The 21,009-nt window shown below is 38.8% G+C and overlaps 1 protein-coding gene across 5 annotated transcripts in view; it reads left to right on the top strand.

The window, feature by feature from the left end:
* Window positions 1–21,009, top strand: part of ELMO1 (engulfment and cell motility 1) — a 521,159-nt gene that overhangs the window by 234,773 nt on the left and 265,377 nt on the right. For all 5 annotated transcript variants that reach the window (XM_054692471.1, XM_037510310.2, XM_054692473.1 and 2 more), the window contains exon 14: window positions 12,410–12,514. In XM_054692471.1, coding sequence (XP_054548446.1) covers window positions 12,410–12,514 — 105 coding nt within the window. The remainder of the gene's footprint in view (window positions 1–12,409; window positions 12,515–21,009) is intronic.

Genomic DNA, 21,009 nt, shown 5'->3' with positions numbered 1-21,009 from the left:
TGCTTAAGAACTATGGTTGCAGACCCAGTTGGGGTGAAGCTCTAGAGCCTATGTATAGGCATGTCTCATGATGGTTGTGGGCATCAGACCAAAATAAACATTCCCTTGACACTCTACTCCCTAGAGTGGGAGTGCCTTGAGCCTTTTGGGGGCCAGTTGTGCTTCCTTTGAGCTGTTCCTTGATTTTTCCCTTCTCCCACCCTATACACAGATCTGCCGAGGGTGGTGCTTCCCACATTAGCTTTCCAGATGAAGAATGAACACTTTGTAAATGAGCAGACTTAGCCCACCTTGTTGTATGATGCTTGAGAAGTAAAAACAAACAAACAAAAAAACCCTCCTGCACAGCAGGGAACCAAGGAAAAGACTCCCTGACTAGAAAGTGGAGAGTAGGAGCAGAAACTCTGCTCTTTTGTAGATGAGGGATTTTATATAACTATGTTCAGAATGGTTTTGTAAAGACTGTCCAGCTATGTACCACGTCTGCTCTGGAAAGATTCAGTTGTAGAGGATTGAAATGTTCCTATTAATATTCTTTATCTAAGAGAAACAGGCTTCTATGGGGTTTCACAAAATGTAATATGAACACTGATCTCTAAGCATCTTCTTTAATATTTTGCTTCCTCCTTCGATTGTTGAAAATATATTTTAGTTCTCCTTAACATGCCAGAATACAGCAGAGAAAAAGATAGCATAATCAGTATGAAAGTAATATCACTTATGTACCCACTTGCATTTCTGGCAACAGCCACTTTTGATCTTACCTTGTATTATTCCTTAATATTTAAAGTGCTACAGTTATTAAGCCAACCTTAGTTTTCAATAATCAGATAAAATTAATAAAACATAGAATTCCTAAATACAAATTTTAATTGTGTTATATATTAATCAGAGAAAATAATTGAATATAAAAGGCATTCTTATATATATACATATATGTGTGTATATATATGTATATATATCCATCACTCATATTTAACAGCTATAAAAATTTTGCTGTTTTCTTCAATCACCTTTATTTAAGGCGGGAGGACTGTTAAAAAAAAAGCACACTTTAGATTCCATTGATGTCCAGGCTCTCCTAGTCCATCCACTTTTTCTCCCTCCTTTCTCCTATTATAGTACAGATGTGTATTATTTCCCTGCATGTTTTTATTTATTTATTTATTTTTATATAACTACATTACATACTATTTATTTATTTATTTATTTTTAGGATTTATTTATTTATTTATACAAGCACTGGGTACAGTCAGAAGCGCAGGAGGGTGAGAGAATTCACCAGAGCCTGTGCGGGGAACAGAACAGGCAGACTGACTGAAATACACTGCTAAGGGGAGCAGCAGGCGCAACAGGAGAGGTCTGTCACGCCATGTGGGACCCTTGCCGGCGGCCAGGAATCGAACCGGTGCTGCAGAGGCTGCGGGCAGCTTCGCAGCCCAGCACTCAACTGCTGTGCCACCAGGGGAGGCCCTCTCTGCATGTTTTTAAACACTGAGAAATGGTTGTGGAAATTTTATGTGAAATTTTCTCCACAGATATATTTTGCAGGCACATTATCAGTTTTAAGTCATACTTATAATTTTAAAGTTATTTTTTCTTGAGGTATAATTATCAAAGTATCTAGTTGCTAGAGAAGTTTAAGCTAGGAAAATAACAATATTAAGTTAGACTTAGAGAAGTTAATACCAGTTTTTTGCAGGGTTCTGCCCTCACCTTCTGAGAAGCTTGGCAAATCCTTCCATGAGTGTGTGGGGCCTTTGGGACAAAGTTCCCAGAGCACATATGGTTTGCAAGATAACCAACAGCTTTCTTTAAACAACAAAAACAAAAAATGGAGTAGTTATTAATTCTGTTTAATCTGTTTGCTAAGGTTAGGGGCAACTTGGCATTCTCATGCTATTTACCTAGCATTTCCAATAGTTCTCTTCCTCTTTCAGGGTTTATTTCTTGCCTCGCTTAGCAGTGGTATAAAATCTTATTTTCAGATCCTTATTCTCAGGACTGAGAAAGGCACAGTCATTCAGTCTGAAGATGGGTAGATATATAGGGGCAAAACCAACCCACCAATCAAAAAAAAAAAAATCCTTGGGGCAGAGGTTACCAGCATTCCTGTTGGCTCTGACAGAGGGAAATACCTCTTCAGCAAGCACTAATTTCATAGTGGAGGGATGCATGTCACAGATGTACTTTAAAAAATAATTTAAAAAGTTAATTTCAATACTGATATTCACACCAACTCTGGCAATCCTTCTGTCCATTGGACCCTCAGCTATGGATCTCCCCTTTGGAATTGTTTCCATTATGTTCTCTGGAAGGTCATCGCCTATCAAGAACTTTCAAGATCATAAAGGGCAATTGCATCTATTTAGTTTCACTGTTTTCTGCACAGTCCTGCAGAAAACTGGAATTTCAGCACATGAAATTCGGTTTTTGTAGATCAAAAACAGTCGTGTATAAGCAGTTTCAATGGTTCAAACCAGTATGTTTGGGGAAACCCTGCCATCATTTATAGAAGATGACTCTGGGGCTGGCCCAGAATTGCCCAGTCAGTGGTGAGGTGACTTACCGGGATTGATGTTGTGATTATACCATCCTCTATGAATTATGAAGTGTGGTATAAACTCTCATGTTCCCCGAGGTTCTGGCTTCAAGGGTCAGGATAAGGGGGGGCTTAACCCTGGCTGGGTTAAAGTAAGTTGAGTAAACACCCTGAAATGACCCCAGTTCAAGAGGCCCCAGAATCCAGGATTGCCCCTGATCCCAAGATAGGATATCTTCCTGGCCTCTTGTGTCTCAGTGAAACCCATCTTGAATCACACTGTCTGCAGTGCTAATTGCAGGATCCAGGCTGTCTACCTGCCTGCACAGGGTGGGTAGAGGATAAGACCTTTTGTGCATGGAGTTAGTGCTCCTGGCACAGCAGAATGCTGACCTGCCGGAAGGGCTTCAGCAAAGCTCGAACAGAGTACAGGGTGAGAGTCCAGACTGTTTCTCATGCTCTCCTAGATGTCAATCTCTATTTCTTTATTAGAGAACAGTGGATATACCTCTAATCAAATATAAGTAAAAATCAATGTATCATTAGAGAAAATTAGAAAAATATAGACAGGCAGGAAAAAAATAACCTACCTTCCTATTACCACAAATAATTGCTATTAACACTTTGGTTAATTTCCTTCTGGTTTTCAAAAGAATTAAAAAAAATAATTATCATATGCTGTATCTTTATCTTGAATTTTTAATACATACATACTTTAGTAAGAATAATCAATATAAAATACACATTGACCAGAAATTTATACTACTATTGAAATCTATGCAAAATACACAACATAAATTTTATTTCCTCATCCTTGTCATTTTTGAGAGCTAATTAACGCATGAACATAATTTTTAAAGGCTGTGTAGTATTCCATCAAATGATTTTTTTCCACTGTATAGTTATCCAGTTCTCCTTTGAAAATAGTAAAAAATGTGAGCGCTGGACTTCAGGCTTCAAATCCCATGTGATGATTGTGTGAATACGGGCAAGATTCTCAACCTCTTTGTACCTCAGTTTCTTCATCTTTAAATAGGCATAAATTCCACTTATTCTGTGGTAGACAAGAAGTTCCAGTCTCCAAATTTAAAGTCAGACTTTACCATTTGTAAGAGCTACACTGAAGGGAGGAAGGAAGAAGTTGCTTGCCAGCCACAATCCAGATCCCTGACACGAGATGCAGGTACTCCTTCATATCTGGATTTATCAAAGTCATCCTCTGAGGTCTGCCTTCTAACAGAAGGGAGAAGGAGCCTAAAGGCCCAAGATACAGAAAGCATCTCCTTCATCCTGACATTTGCAGGACACAAACTTTATCCTATTAAACCTTCGAGAATCTTGAAAATCATCATTTATCCAGGGGAGTAAACATTGAACCTTTACAAAGGGGTTGACTTGTTGTCCAGGGAGCAAAGCATGAGCATTTTTTGCTAGATGAGATTTTTAACTTTCGATTAAAGAAGGAAAACTGCTTTTCTTAACTCACAGAATTTCTGTCAGGGCCAATAAGGGTCAGTAAACATTTCTTGTCAATATTTTGGAATTTACAGGTCATATGTGAAAGGGGCCACAAACACTATGTAAATGAATGAGCCTGGCTGTGTTCCAAGAAAACTTTCTTTATGATTGTCGAAAATTGACTTTCATGTAATGTCCACAGGTCACAGAGTCTTCTCTTTAAAAAAAAAAAGGAAAATGTAAAAAAATACATCCTTCAAAAAATTTCAGAACTGTACAAAAGTAAGTGGTGGGACCCAACTTGGCCTGTGGGCTGCAGAATGGCCCCTGGCTTGGTACTGTCCTCAACACCCCTTAAGTGCTATGTGTGTGTAAACTACTGCTCCTGTTAGTAGAGTTGGTAACATCATTGTTACCCTTGATGTACGAGAGCCCGCAGTGCTGGATGCTAGAGAGGCTGAGATGCAGCGCACAAGCCCCTACATCCCCTTGGCTTCCTCCTGGGAGTCCATCTGCTGACTCAGCCCCAGCAAAGAGGTTTCTTCTTCTGTGCTGCTGCTCCTTTCCAGAGGCTGCCGGGATCACTGTGCTGCACTGGAAGGAAAGGGGATTCATTTGCTATGTGATTGATTAGCCAGGCCCACCCTGGAGTGATGGTTGCCCCTGTCTGTGTCCTTTGCTGAACATATGCAGGAGGCTGTGTTCTTCCTAGGGATGGGGAATGGTGATATAGTGTCTATAGATGAGAGTGAAAAAACTCTTTGTGCCTGACTATTCTAGTTCACCTCCTATTTTAATGTACAAGAGATGGAAGAAAAGTGGTTCTTAAAAGAGTAGTAAAAAAAAAAAAAAATTGGAGCTGGGAGTAAAGGAATGAAAGAGTAAGGGGTTGTTGCCCTGAGTATGGGGCTAGAATTTTTCAGAAGCCTGCAGTGTGTTCAGCTCAGTAGAAAAAATGGCAGATATCTTTATAAACTGTGACAGCATTTTTTCATTATTCATGAAAGCTTTAAAAAAAAAAACAAACAGCTTCATTTTAAGGGAAATTTATTCCCAAGGCATTTTTAATTGAGTTTTTATGTTATTTCTCTGTATTGACTGTTGAATCAATGTATAAGATAAGCAATGTTCAAGTTTACCCTTTTGTTCAGTAAATCTCAGCTTTGCTTCTTCAAGCTAACAGTGAGAGAGTGAATAATGAACCCAGATTCTCATGAACTGTTGACAGGGCATTTGCATGACCTTTAATGACTTTTTAAAGGCATTTTTGAAAGGGACATTATTTTTTAATGAAGAAAGTTCACCTTAAACCCAAAATTTTTAGTGTAAGATTTCCCATTGTGTGTACATGTGACATTATTTGAAAGTACATGTGTGTCTGTGTGTGTGCATGTACAGATTTCAAGCTGTATTGTTAAGACTTTTAATAAACCACTTCTAAGACAGAATTTCTTGAAGTTGCATGTTATTTTGTTTTAAATTCATCATTGGGTGTATTTTATCCTTTCTGCCTCCCACAGTAGTAGACATCCCAAATTACCTGATACGAGAAAGAATGAAGCAGGCACCTAGCAGTCACTTGCTCCAATCCTCTACCCTTTATTTCTCTCTACTACATCTTGTCCCTGCCTTAGTACTTCTAAGGACAGGAACTACTCTGTTAATCTTTTTTTTGTTTTATAGCTGTAAGGAATAATATTAATCCTTTGGATGTCTAATGACAATCACAGGCAAACCCACATCCCCATTCCACTTCTACCACCACACCACACATATCTTTCCTTTTTCCCTGGACTAAATATCTAAAGTAATTTTCCAACTTTTCTAACCTACATTTCTGTTCAAATGCTTCTGGCACCTCCTGGCCCCTCTTCTGTGCATGTTTTCTTGTGAGTCAGGAGCCAGCTCTCACTGTGGACAGCAGACTGTGTGCTATGTCCACTGGTGATCAAGTCAGTAGAATTGCCTCTGTTGTGCTCCTGTTAATAAAACCCAACATGTTATAGCCTCTGATTGCCAAGTAAAATTGGTTCCTCTTGGACTTATTGCCAACTCTTATTCTTAGTAATCTAAATGATTATGGAATCTCTGTTAGCTAGTGGAACATTCCCAAGAAGAGATTACCTTTGTGACTGTGGATAACTATGGATAGTTCCAGAGCTCAATTAAACCAGAGCCTTTGCACAAAATATTAGTTATGGACTTGCAAACCAGGGTCAACAGAGCTGGGTTGAAAGACAAGAGGTAGCTGGTGAAATTTCAGAAACTAGCAGAGGTATTAGGGAGATCAGGCAAAGAACAGTGAATGTGCAGGGAGAGGAAGGTACAGTGGGGAAGGGAACAGGCTTAGAATTTTTTTGGCCTAAATCTGTAGCACTTCCTGGGTATTTCTTTCATGCAGCTCCTTTGTGCTTTACCTAAAGGAATCAAATTTTAATGATGAGGAGCTGGACTCTCACGAATTATATGTAACCCAGATTTACCTCATTGTCTAGATGTGTACTTGCATTAAAACATATCTTTCTATGGAACTTTGCGTTTCTCTGTTTAAATTCTCTTACTAATGGAGCTCATTTTCCTACTCTTCAAGACCCTTTTAACCTAAATAGCATGCAAAGTTATAGAATTGAAGTGAAGACTCTGCCTCATACTGGCTGTGATCTTATACAAGTCACAAGTTCTGACCCTTACCTTTAGGAAGAGAAGAATGACATTTACCTAGTTAGTAATCTTGTCTCATTAGGAAGTTGGAAGATTAAATGAAACCACAGGTTTAGAGAGAGCCTGGTATGATGCCACCAGTGCCAAGCCTACTTGGCCACAGTCTTTTTGCTGTTCCTCAACATATTTGCCATCTTGTTCACTCTTATATCAGATTTGATACCATGTCTTCTCTGTTTTCATCCAAACCATTATTTTTTTTAATTTAATGTAGAGAGACCAAGGGAAGAATCCAAAGATTCCTAGATGCTGTTTCTAGTACTTTTTGGAACTTTCAACTATGTTGGGGAAAGGGGCGGGGGTGTCACAGAGTCACATGCTCTTTAGTGCTTCCCTATATAAATATGTGAATTAGCCATTATCAACTGTGTCAACTCTGAGAATGCATGTGTCGCTAAAATGAATGTTTCAGTAAAAGCCACTGCCTAACCAAAAACTTGGTACAGGACATTTGAACAGAAAGGTATGTCAGAAAAGTTAGAAAAATACTTTAACTATTTAGTCCAGGGAAAAATAAAAGATGTGTGGTGTGGTGTGGTGTGGTGTGGTAGTGGAAGTGGAACGGGGATGTGGGTTTTCCTAAGCAAACACTTGGTACTGGAACTCAAGTTCCAACTCCAATAGCTGGTGGGTATAGGTCTCTAACACACTCTGACTTTGTGTTTCAGTGGCCTTAACACATTAATTCTCCAAGTGTGGTCCAAAGGCCATCAGCAACTCCTGGGAACTTGTATGAATGTCAGGTCTCAGGCAATACCTCAGACACACTGAATCAGAAACTTTGCGGGTGGTGCCCAACAATCTACTTAAACAGATCGCCAGGAAATTCTGATCATACTCAAACTTGAGAATCATGATTTGGGAAAGTGTTCTGAGCCCTAACTGACATTGGAACCATCTGGGAAGCTTTAAAAATCTAGTTGCTTCATTCCCAATCCAAGTTCTTATTGAACTGATTTGGGCTATAGTTTGGAAGTCAGGACTTTTTCAAAGCTCCCCAGAGGATTTTCAGGTGCATCCTAGGGTGGGAATTACTGTTCCCTGGAGTCTGTTGAAACTCCCACATACTTCTCTCTCCTGCATGGGAAGATGAGGAGTGAGAGGTGTGTGGAAGTTGACAGAGCTCCCAAGTAGTCTGCTGCAACCATCAAATCCTGTCTCCCCTTGGAGAATGTGACCTTAAGCTACCAGCCCTTGATAAGCCTTTCCAAAGACTCAATGAATATTCACTTGATGTGATTTGCTTTAAAGGTTGCTTTTAATGCTATATTTGTTCAACAAATGTAGGCACTCATATAGCACAAATATTAACTCCTAAATCCTCAAAGGCTTTCCCCATGATATGCCATCTGGCAGGCATTATTGTAATCATTTCTTTATTATCCACACTAATGAAGGACTAGCATGGCATTGGTAATTGAAAAACACAGATCATTTAAAAATCATTCAGGCTAAAGCTGGCACTGCTTCCCTAACTAGGAAGCATTCAAGAGTAGAAAATATTGACTGGTTACAGTTTTCCACCTTCTCTATGGAGGTACTCATACATTTTAGTCAGAAATTTGAGCAATAGGAGAAGTGAGATCTTCTAAATTATATTTTTTTTCTGCAAAATAGGAGTCTGCTTTGTTGTAGAGAGGCAGATGGACAGCAAGGATACTAAAAATGCATTTGCATCTTGCACAGTGGGTTCAAAGAGGGGTGTGGCACAGGATTCCAGGAAGTGGCAGATCTGAATTCTACACCTTGTAATGTTTCCTGTGCTAATTGAGATGAGCCATTCAGCCCTCTATGGATCTCAAAATGTCCCCAGACAAGCAGTTTCTACATTACCTGGGAATCTGTTGAGATGCATATTTTTCAGACCCCACCCCAGACCTCCTGAATGAGAGACCCTGGAGGGTGAGGCCAGCAAATGGTACTTTAAAAAGTCCTCCATAATGTTCTGATGCCTGTTGTAGTTTGAACACTACTGTTTTCCATCAGGTGTTCAGTTTCCCTGTTTATAATATAGGGCACCTAGTGTAGGTTCTGGTTGAAGTTCACTCTTGCTCTCCAGTGACCTTGGCATGTGGGCCTGACACAGGAAGAAAGATTTTCTGTCTTAGACCACAAACTTTCCTTGGATGTGTGATTGAAATAATTCAGCTGAAAAACTGTCATGTGAATAACAGAAAAGAAACACATCTCTTTAATTCCCAAACCCCACAAAGGGTGTTCACTATAAAATAAATCCTGCTTTCTTCAGCTGGTTGGTACCATACCCCAGAGTAGAAAACCCTGGTGCTTTGGGAAGGAAGGCAGCCGCTCTCCCTTTCTCTAGGGCCTGAGAGCTGTCTGATGTGATTCACAGAGCAGCGCTTCTGCAGGGACCAACAAATGGTGTTTCAGAAGGATGTACAGAGGTATACCGGCTTTGCAGTAAAACAAGGGAAAATTTCAAACCATTTATCAAAGCTCTTGCAGCTTCCATTCAAGACAGGTAGAAAAAAAAAAAACAACAGGGAACAAGAAAAGAAAATAAATCTGTTTCCAGAACTTCTCATAAATAAGAAAGGAGTGGGGGATTGTTGGCCTTGCTGGATTCTCAGAATATTTTTGTCACAGTACAGAAAGATTTCAAATGTTTCACCATGAAACCCTCATACTTTTCCCATTATCAAAATTTGTGGTTGTAAAATTATTTCGCTGCCTGTTAAAATCAAAGGAGAAAAAAGAGACAATCCTTTCAAAGAAATAGAGGCTGGAAAAATGACACCTGGAGTTAAAAAAGAAAGAAAGAAAGAACACAGTTCCCCCACAACTACCAAATTTATTTTTTTTTTGCATATAAAATCCAGTGATGTTTCAAAATTTAGGGCTAGTCATTGAAAATTAAAGACAGTTTTCTAATTGACTTGTTTAGCAAGAGGTTTTTTATTTTTTTAAGACAATAGGACACGGTTTATTGCACATGAGAGAGACTTTTGTCTTTTATGTCTGGGAAGGGTGGAGAAACTATAGCTTTTATTACAAAGGATGGATCACAGATCCACTTTGCCTGAAAGAAGAATGCTGATTGAGGAGAAAACACAACAGTCAAGACCCTGCATTGGACATTTTTGTTAAATTCCCAGGATTGTCAGTTTGATCATCAATTTGATGCTAACATCCAGTTTAAAACATATAATCTGAGTTTAGATTCTGATTCTGTCACTTACTGACTCTGAAACTTTGGACAAGCCGCCAATGCTTCGTTTCCTTTTTGTCAAAGGAGGAAGGTAATAGAACCTACCTTGAGCATAAGAGTTAGCTTATACCTGGTGCTTTGCACAGTGCCTGGCACAGAGCAGGTACTATTTTATTGGGAATATTTGCTACTTAGCCATATGGTTCTTTAAAGAACTCTAAAAATAAATTATATTGTTTCATAACTGTTAAGATTTTGAAAATGACAGTGGATTTTCTGTCCCCCACGTGTGCCTTAGGAGAAGATGATTGACAGCAGGAGGCTTCCAGGAGTTCATAGGAGCACAATTCAGAGGAGACTGATGACTCTTGAGCCTTGAGTACCTTTCTTGGTCAGCGATTCACTAACTAGTTAATTTGTAGTTAATTTCGGCTTTGCTCAACTAGATTCAGAGAAATTAATTTTTGTTATTTGATTTCCTTTTTGTGCATTTATTTTTGGAATAGACTCATAGACTAATGCTAGAAATAGGTCTGAAATGAATGTGGCATTTTTCTCTTTTACACTCAGCACACTCTTCACTGTTGGTTGGGCCATGCTGCATGGACGCTAATATTCGCCAACTTACATTTTTCTCAAATTAACTATTTTCAGGCTTTATAAAATCTACATGCTAGCAGGACCAAAATAAATGCATTCAACTTAAAAACTGGTGATAAGGGGGGAAAGTAGGAACAGTAGCTTAGATTGTCCAAGCAAGATTTTATCTTTTCTGCCAAATCCAAGTGGTGGCCTGGGCAAGCTTATCTCATCTGAGTGCAGACCCCTTCTTAGTCTAATGGAGATGACAAGAGCACCCACTTCTCAGGGTGTTATGAGACTCAAGTGACATAAAACCTGTTAGATGCAAACCAGAGCTAACTCTTAGGAAGAACTCAGCAAATACTAGCTTTTTTTATGTTACCTGTGTTCATGAAAATCTAATGTATTAAAGTCACCTAATGTAATGGGGGAAGTTACAATCTCTTCTAAACAACTGAAAATACTATAAAAGCTTTAGTTTCAAAATTAATTTCTAGACTAAATCCCTGATTATTTCTAGCAGTTTTATTTTTTAAACATCCTGCTTCTTTTGAATACAGGTTGACCTTCATAAACCAATGAGTATCAGATTAAGGCCAAGCCACTGAATTTGGTGCCCAGTGATCTTCATATTATTACAATTATATTTATTTTAGGAGATATATCTTCCTTATCATTAATGGTAATAATTTGGTATTTTGAACACTTTCCAACACCTTAATACCTGAGTCAGGATAAAATGTTAAAGTAAAATAAAAAAGTCGCTGCATGGGCTGACCTTGCTTCAAAGACACAGAAAGGGATGCTCTCAAACTGTGGAACTCTGACAGGCAGGCAGCACCACTGACTTATAATTTTAGGTGCTATTTATTACCTCATGAAAACTTTTTCAAGTTAAACCTGGAAGACACAGTTTAGATTTACTCTTGAATATTGTAGAAAAGTGTGGGTTGTTTGAACTTTGAATAAGTATAAAGAAGGTCTTCCTATACTTGAATTAGGAAAAATTGCTGTTAACCAAATTTCCTGGAAAAAACAGTTTCAAGCTGTTCTTAAGAGATATCCAGAAACAAAACAAAAAATAGATAGCATCATGCAAATTGCCTATATTATGAGGTAAAAGCAGTTTTCTTTAATACCTCTTTAAACTTTCTTTATCCTCTCTTTAATGTGAAAAAAAAAATGAATGTAATTCCTTTACCATTTAGATCTGAATTTTGAGAACAGATCTTGGTCTTCACTTTCTGCTACTAATGAAGAAGAGTGGTTTTCTGCTCTGAATAAGAATCTTGGTGTTTGCTTGTTGATCTGGAGCAAGTGGAGAATATGGGCATATTTATAACTATTCTTCAGTCTTTGTGGTCCTCAGTGTTTTGTGTGGTGACCACAGGCTTCATGCTTCCTGAGAGCAGGCAGGTGACTCCTGGACATCAAGTGTCTATGTTCAAAGGGCTGCAGACTGTATAACATTGGGCTTTTCACAAACTCCATGGACAGGTGTGGCCATACCTAACTCTCACATGAGAATGTGAAGTTAAGGTGCTGGCCCTGAGTTAAATGCTGAGGTGTTATTTTGTGAGTGTTTCTTCTCCCCAAATGCTATTGGCTCCACTACTGCACAGTCCCCAGAAATAGAGTTTTTACATTATTATTTTTTTTTTTTTGCAATGTCATCTATCTAAGAATAATCCTATGTTTTCATCTTCAGTTGAGTTTTCTACCCCAGGAATAAAAGCTGGTTTTCTGTACCCCGGTGATCCCTGAAAGAAGTCTCTGTGGCCACTCAGATAAGGTTACATGGAGATAGAAAATGTCATCTTACTTGATTATTTGGAGCTTGCCTTTTGATACTTTAGTCTTACGGAGGGAACCAGACCTCTGATGGTTGGGGAAATCTGCTGAAGAAATAATCTGATCAGACATTTTGTTTTTTTCAGAATCATGTTAACCCCGCCATGGACTTTACCCAGACACCTCCTGGGATGCTAGCTCTGGACAACATGCTGTATTTTGCCAAGCACCACCAGGATGCCTACATCCGGGTAAGGATATAGCCATTCCAGCTATTGTAGATTTCCTAGTGAATTTTAATTCCAAACTTAGAGACATGGAAGGTTACCTTTAGATGAATGGCCCCAGATCTGTAGCTTCCACCCTTCAATCATGTGAATATTAAGATTAAGTAAAATCAACAAGGGGCACTGAAATATTGATTTTTAATCTTAAGATTTCTCACATGATGATTTTAAGAAAATACAGTAGTTTTGGAAAAAATATATAGCTCAATATTGAATTATGATGAAACGTGTCAACTTAAGTGACTTAAGGAAGAGAAATGAACTGTCTGCCCAAATCCTCCATGATCCCAACTTCTGTGGAGACCCCTTAGACTTGCTCTTAGACTTAACGAAGGAGGTTCAGTTGTCCTCTGACATTGCTTCTGTTCAGTCTTATGCTGGATATACAATAAGAACAACAAAAGGAGAGAGAAGAATGAGATAGATGGGAAGACAGAAACCTGAAAAAAAGAAATCTCATTTCTTCAAAGACCAGTGAAATGCAAATTATACCAACATGGGTTAGTTTGTGTGAGGGGCAGAACGAAAATAGAAGGTACCACTGACTGATTGGGCAGTACAGATGTGGGAAGGACAGAGTGAATGAAGAAGAGCATAAGGACAGTGACACAGAAGGCCTGCACATCAGGGCTGTGCCACTGCAGGCCCTGGGCTTGTGCTGACACCTTTGCCCAGTGCTGGGGAAAGATGCCCCAAATCTGTCAGGGTAAGGTCTACCAACCCAAGATCATGATAAGGGTGGGATGTGAATAAAGGGGGCAAGGGAATTGGCAGGAGGTTAAAATGCTTGATGAATGAATCACCTAAAGCTGAGATAATGAGGATGAAATTAGAAAAAAGAGAAGAGTCTGTTACTCTGACTTTGTTCGATTCTTCTTGGTGACACATTGTGGAGCCCAAGGTCTGAGACCCGGCACTGCTGATGTCTAGTTGTATAAGTGGAGACATTTTGCTTTTGATGGGTTAGTTTCTTCTGTAAATTGGGGAGATCTGGTAGTTCCCAGCTGGGACAGTATTCCCCTAAGGGACTTTTGGAAAGATGTGAGTGTGTCTTTGGTAGTTACCAAGTAACTTGGGGTGCTGCTGGCCAAAACCTGTAATATACAAGACAGTCTGAACTGTAAAAAATTGTCCTGCTCAGGATGGCCCCTTAAAAAAAAAAAAATCATGCCAGGTCTCTGAGTTCCCTGTGGGAATTATATTTTAACTTTATGTGTTTTTCTGTGCATATAATTTGACAAGTTTTGACTTACACTGATATATCATTTGCAATTTGATTATATAAAGGATTTTATGCATTTTTCTGAAAGATTTTGTATCAGGTGCTTCATCAGAAATGTCATCTCCTGTAAGAAAATTGTTTTTTCATAAAAGTTTCATTTGGCTTAGATGTGTGTATATTTATTACATGGATTTTTTTTCCTAGGGATATAATCAGCTATCTCAGTAAATAAATTAATATTGTTGAGCTATCACATAATATAGCTTTGGAGAGTAGAGTGTAAAAATAAGAAGCTAAGTAGATATTTAATTTATTATTAACTGATTAACATTTGTGGATGAATGTTTCTAAAATTAGACCTTATTGATGCTGAATGTATTGTCAATTGCTTAAGAAGCATATGTCTCATGAAAAGTAATTTAATGTTTGAGGCACATTTTCCTCAACACATTCTCTAAACTGTTATACGTGAAATTAAAACCATGGCAACCTGACACAACTTTATATCTGATAGCATTTCAAAAGAAAAACCTAATTGGAAAGAGAAGTGTGGCCCTTTTTGTCCATGTGTGCTTTACTAGTTAGATTCCTAAAACTGTTCTTTTCTCCACAATGTCTCTTTTTTCATGTCTGTTGTGTCTCTTCTGACTTTGGGACACTGACTATGGGATAGAAAGCTAACGCTATTTTTGTGAATGAATGGGGTTAGCAGATTGTGTGTAAATTCTGAGGCATTCAGGCAAGGATGTTTTGTGATGCTTGTGTGTACTGAGCGACTATCACATGTCCAACGTGAGCTAGTGATGGGGAATAAAGAATAAGTCACCCCTGGTCATGTAATTGAGGAGTTTACTGTCTATAGATGCAAAGGAGGAGTGGGAATGTGTGAAGAGATAAATACTAGCTGTTTTCCAAGTCATTTGGAATGCATTTTGATTGGGTAGAGGGATATTGGGGACACAGAGGAGAGTTACCAGTACAGATGTGGAGGTCAGCTCAGGAAAGCTTCCTGGAGGAAGTGGCATCTACACTGAGAGTGACTGGACAGTACTGGTAAATCAAGCAAAGTCTAGGGGTCATGGCACAGTACACCTAGTAGAGGGGAACAAATATGCAACTAAAACAGGGAATGGGTAATATGATCATGACTTGAGAGGGAAATGTTGACATTCTCTAGGGACTTTATAGACCCTATTATTAAGGTAATTGTTTGTACTTTAACCTAAAGGCAGTGAAGAATTTCTTAGTGTTTAAAGTAAAGGCAATGAGAGTTAATTTTAGAAAATGCACTCTCTTGCCAAAAAACAAATGTGAGAAATCAAGATTGGAGGCAAAAATAAATTTGGAAAATCAGAGAGAAACATTGGTAACTTGAACTAGAGTGGTTGCAATGCTATTGGGGAAAAGCAGTTTAAATGAGTTATTTTGGAGCAAAGATAAATTGACTCTCTCTGAGGCAGATTTGCTGGCTCAGCTAATGGGTGGGTGGTGATGTCATTAATGAAATAGATATTGTATGTCTTTGAGGGGTAGTAATTTGGAGACATCTAGACTCTTTTATGCATGTGGACTTAGGTCCAGGTGGTCATGTCTAGTAGGCAGTAGGATATGGCAACAGAGCTCAAACACAGGGAGATACCACATCTCTATATTCTGCTTCCTTAAACTTATGTATTCCCTCCTATCTGTTCATCTAGATTGTTGCAATATTATCTTAGTGGCCTCTATGCCCAAGTCTTATACCCTCAATAACACATTTCATGCCAACTGCTGGGATGATCTTTCTACATAGAATTCAGAACACTTCAAGGGATCTTCTTGACCCACAAACCTACCTTTGTGGTATCTGACACATCATGGGCTTTAAGAATTTCCTGTGAATTGAGTAGAGTTTTTTTTAGTTTTTATATCAGTAGTTTCTTGCCAATGATCAATTCTTTTTTTGTCATGTGAGGGTCTTTTGTTCCTTTTAACAATTTTATAGCAGTTTATTTTGCAACATGAATTTATTGATAGGCAGCCTGATTTCTCAGGCAATATTTGAATAAGCTCTGTAACTGTATTAATGAAAGCAGTGGCTATAATTGAATTACTCCACACTTGTACAACACATAACAAGAGGAAAAATTACAAATCTGAGCGTCCCTCTGTCCCTGGAGTAAAATCTGGGGACATGCATAGAATGTTTTCAGACTTTGGGTATGCTTACTCTGCCGTTCTTGTCACTCGGGCTCTGTCTGTGAGAAGTGGAGGGTACTTGCCTTACTCCCATGATCCTGCTGTCATTATTTCCCACACAGGAGAGTGGTACAACGCTGTGCATGTTGTATGTTTTGTTTTTGTTTCTTTTTTTTTATTTGCCTGGCATGACAATTCTCAGTGCCTGGGAAGGAAGAAATTTAGTGACTCCATTAGAATTGTTAAACCTTTGGATTTATTTATTTTTATTTATTTTTTTAAAGATTTATTTATTTATGCATACAAGAACTGGGATACAGGCCAGATGTGTGGGAGGGTGAGAGGATTCATCAGAGACAGACTGGGAAACAGAACAGGCAGACTGAAATACACTGCTGAGGGGAGCAGCAGGAGAGTCAGGAGAAGTCTGCTCCACCATGTGGGTCTCCTCCCTGGCCAGGGATCAAACTTGTGCTTCAATGGCTGCGGATAGCTTCGTAGGCTGCATCTTAACCCCTTGTGCCACCAGGGAGGTCCCTAAACCTTTGGATTTAGACCACATTTTCTCGGTTTATTTAATAATTCACTGGAAGCTACTGAGAAACCCATACAACTTGGTTTTTTATCTGTTCAAGACTTCTGCTGGCTATTGTGAGAGCCAAGGAACAGTCACAAAACAGGAAGTACTACTGAGAAAATGTGAGGTTTCCAAACATGATGGCCAGGTCTGAGTTGGAATGAGGCTTAAAAAATAATTCAGAAACTGAAAAAAAAAAAAAAAGATGTTTTAAGATGGTGTTAATTCTTCATGGTAATGTTAGTCTTATTCTATCTAATCAGAGAAAATGAGTACCCAGTGTGAGTTAGAACATATGTAAGACATACTCCATAGATTAGCATAATCTTTAAGAAAGGTCTATGAGATAAACATTGTTAGCCCCATTTTGTTGATTCCTGAACTGAAACTTGGGGAATGCAGAGAGTTGCACAAGGTCAAACTGCCACGTGAAACTTGAACTTTTGTGATCTACAAATCTCAGACTATTTCCAGGGATAACTTGAGATATGACTGGTTGTCACAGGGTCATAATTATAGTTGTTTATACACTTGAATTAACAATGATTTTAAAAATTGGGCCTCCCTAGTGGCGCAAGGGGTTAAGCACCGCACTATGAAGAAATCCGCAGCCTCTGCAGCATGAGTTCGATCCCTGGCTGGCCAGGGAGCAACCCATATGGCGAGGCAGACCTCTCCTGTCTTTCCCAATGCTCCCCTCAGCAGTGTGTTTCAGTTAGTCTGCCTGTTCTGTTCCCCGCTCTGTCTCTGGTAAATCCTCTCACCCCCCGCATCTCTGCCTGTACCCCAGCTCTTGTATGCATAAATAAATAAATCTTTAAAAAAATAATTTTAAAATTTTAACGTCTTCAGCCTTTTGGAGATAAAGACAACTAAGTAATACAGGAGATCAGGGCCAAAGATCAAGAGAAGTAAGTATATTATAGGCACAGTGTTCATGGACCAAATAAGGGTCATCTCCATCCAAACTAATTAGAAAAGACTTGTTGAGAGCACAGTGGAAGATGGTGGTAAACTGTGGGTGTTTTGGTGGTGGCTATGCTATGGTCGCTGGAGGGGGAAAGATCTTATACTTCCCAAATACTAACAACTATGTAAACCAATGGTACTTCAATACAAAATTTAAATTAAAATAAAAGACTGTTTATGGTAGGCATCCAGGACCAGGGTTCAGTTTATTGAAGGTCCCCCACCTCTAGGTTGTCCCTTCTTTATTGTTTTTTCAGTTTCCAAGCTAGCCTTGGAGCTCAGCTCAAGGCTATTGTTACTATTGCATCTGCAAACATAGCTTCAGAGAGAAAGTTAAATACCCTTTTTTTCTTTTGTGCTCTTTAAGATCTGAGAGCAATTTAACCATTTAGTCTCAGCTACAATTGTATCCTATTAGGACAATATATTTATAAAATGTCAAGTAAATTAGGTTATAGAGAAAGATGGCTATTTGTACCAAAGAATTGTTTTCTCAATTTTCTTTCTTGATTGCCTTTTTTTTTTTTTAACAAATGAAGAATTTAAAGTATGTTTGCACTGGGCCTCCCCTGGTAGCACTGGCAGTTGAGAGCCGTGCTGTGAAGCTATCCGCAGCCTCTGCAGCTCCGGTTCCATCCCGGCCGGCGGCGAGTGTCCCACATGGCACAGCAGACCTCTCCTGCCGCGCCCGCTGCTCCCCTCAGTAGTGTCCTCCATCTGTCTGCCTGTTCTGCTCCCCACTCTGTCTCTGGTGAATCCTCTCACCCTCCCACACATCTGGCCTGTACCCTGGTTCTTGTATAAATAAATAAATAAATCTTTAAAAAAAGTATGTTTACACTGTTTCAAAACTATTAACTGGATTCTTCCACAATGCATGCATAATAAATAATACTGTTTAAAAATAATTGGGAGAAATAGCTGATTTACCACTGGGACAGAGGAGACCAGTTCTTAAGACAGTATTAGAATGAGGTGACCCACTTCATCTGAGACGATCTAATGTAAGAAAAGCTTTTTTTTTTTTATTTTTACACTGAATTTATTTTTTTATTTTTATTTTTATTTTATTTATTTGTTTTTAAAATAAATTTTATTTTTATATTCCCCATACAATTGCAACCCCCTTATTTTGACCCCAATCCCTTCCCTCCCCGCCCCCCACACCCCATAGAGTGTCTCTGGCTCATAGTTTTTTGTTGATTTTCACTTTCTTATAGTTATTCATTTTCCTGTTCCCTTATTTAAGTTTTCTAGATTCCTGCTATGAGTGAGACCATCCGGTATTTTTCTTTTTCTTTCTGGCTTAGGCTTTGCTGTCTTTAGCATATTTAACATACATGATTTGTAATCTTTCCTTCAGTGCTCCCAGAGATAGGAAGATAAACTTGTGTCCCTTTTCTCTAGTACATAGATCTCTATGTCCAGTGAGGCCTGTCTCAATTTCAAAGCCACTAGGAGGAAACTCTTTTCAAACCCCTCTCTCATATAAGAGGCATAAACCTTATTATCATAGCAACCACATATGTTGCTTTAAGAACAACGATGCTAAACACATTGGTTATTTCTCATACAACACTTGTAAGAGGCTGGCACTGTTACTGCATTTTGCTTCAGTGTCTGTATCCTGTGCCTTTCAGGGAGTTGTAGATTCCTGTAGGGGTTGGATGCATTCTTAAGTAAGTCGTAACGTTTTTTTTGCTCAATGCCACAATATTTTAAGGGGAAGAGAATTTGAATTGCCTACAGGCAATGCACACCTCCCTCTCCAAATAGCCATGAGTCTCAGAACTCCCTATCATATGCTATTTGATTGTTTCATGCATGTTATTTATCTACCTGATACTGAGTAATTTGTGTCAGTGGCCACTGATACTGGTAGTCTGCAGGGACCTTTTGGAATTTCTGAGTGCATCGTCAGCACAGAGTAGGTGCTAAAACCATTTTACTTGTCTTTCCCCTTCCTAGTCCATGAAGTCGTACTTGATTAATATCCAATCTCCTAGTGGCTTCCTATTTATGTTCTCAATGTTTGTTGTCTTTCCATTCTTGTTGTCAAATCCTGGAGAGCAGGTGCTTCATCTTCTGTTCAGTATTTATACTCTTGCTGGGAATAAAGGACTTTAATTTCAACATCCAAGAGTAGAGAGAAGGAGTAGGTTCTTAAATTCTCTAGTTGTAAATTTTAGAGAAACAAAAGTCATCAGATCTTGTGAATACTTTGGACCAGTGTTCAGGGGTTCTAAACATAGCCAAACCTTGAGTCAAACCTTGATACCCCCTCCTCCCAAAGTGCCTGCATTTAAAGTGACCAACAATCAAGTATTCAGTAGGCACTAAAGCTGGTGCTGATCGAGGCAACATTAAGCATTTAAAATAAATTAAGGAACTTTTAACATCTCAAGGGGGAAATTGGCAATTTCCCAAGCGACATAATTACAGGACAGTGTGTGTAATGTGTAATTAAACTTAACTATGAAGCAAATGATTGGAATAAAGCTTGGTGGCGCATCATTTTTTGTTCCCATAGTGCTGACAGATCATCCCCTCCCCTTGTCCCTGAAGCAGCTTCGGCAGCAATTGCTCCTAATTTTTTTTTTAAATGAAATTATATGTTGCCAGTTAAACACACAGTGTCATGTAAAGGAACCTTTTTTTATTTGAGTGACATTTTCCTTCTAGGTGATCTGAAATACAGATTCAATTTAGAATAACAAGGACCCACGACACAACCTTGCTGATACATTAAAGTGACACTTTGTCTAGTAATTCATTTAAATACTTTATTCCTTGCTTTTATTTTTATTCTTTCTTTGATCAAAGTCCACAGCTTGGAGGCTTGTTATTTATGTGCATTTTTTTTTCATGTTTTAAAAATAGTGGCATTAATTTCAGTGATTGTGAATAACCAAGCTGTTACTGCCAAACAATTGGGACCCCTTGAGAGTGTGAATATGTGTGATCAGATTTACTAATTGCACTGGAAGGCAGAATCTCTGACTGCCAAAGCCAATGATTTCAATAGAATGCTTCAGGCCTCAGTATGAGATCACTCTTCAACATGGGCTAGGTTTTATCTCAGAAGACCCATCATCTGCGGGAGGGAGGGCAGCTCCCCACACATTAAATGCATGCTGCGCTCCACCATCTGAGTTCTTTGAGTACTGAATTCATATCTGAAATCTAAAGCAGGAATAAAACTTGGTAGTTAATCTGTTTTATTCTCCCTTGCTGCCAGTCCAAGCTGGTATTAGGTTCAGAATGTTTTTACTTAGTTATAGCTGAGGGGTTTTTGTTTTTATTTTTAAACTTGGAAACACAGTGGAACTTTAAAATGCCATGATCGTCTATTAACAAAGGTGAAACCAAGCAATATAATGAACTAAATGAAGTTTATAAGTTGTAATCCTGTACCAGGGTGAGTTACAAGGTTAGAAATTACAGACAGGGCCTCCCTGATGGCGCAGGCGGCTGAGTGCTGCACTGTGTAGCTGTCCGCAGCCTCTGCAACGC

The sequence above is a fragment of the Talpa occidentalis genome, unplaced genomic scaffold, assembly GCF_014898055.3.
Source record: "Talpa occidentalis isolate TD23 unplaced genomic scaffold, MPIMG_talOcc4v2.1, whole genome shotgun sequence".
In the NCBI taxonomy this organism is placed as follows: Eukaryota; Metazoa; Chordata; class Mammalia; order Eulipotyphla; family Talpidae; genus Talpa; species Talpa occidentalis.
The sequence above is the reverse complement of the archived record's forward strand: the minus strand, read 5'-3'. Positions and strand labels throughout refer to the sequence as shown.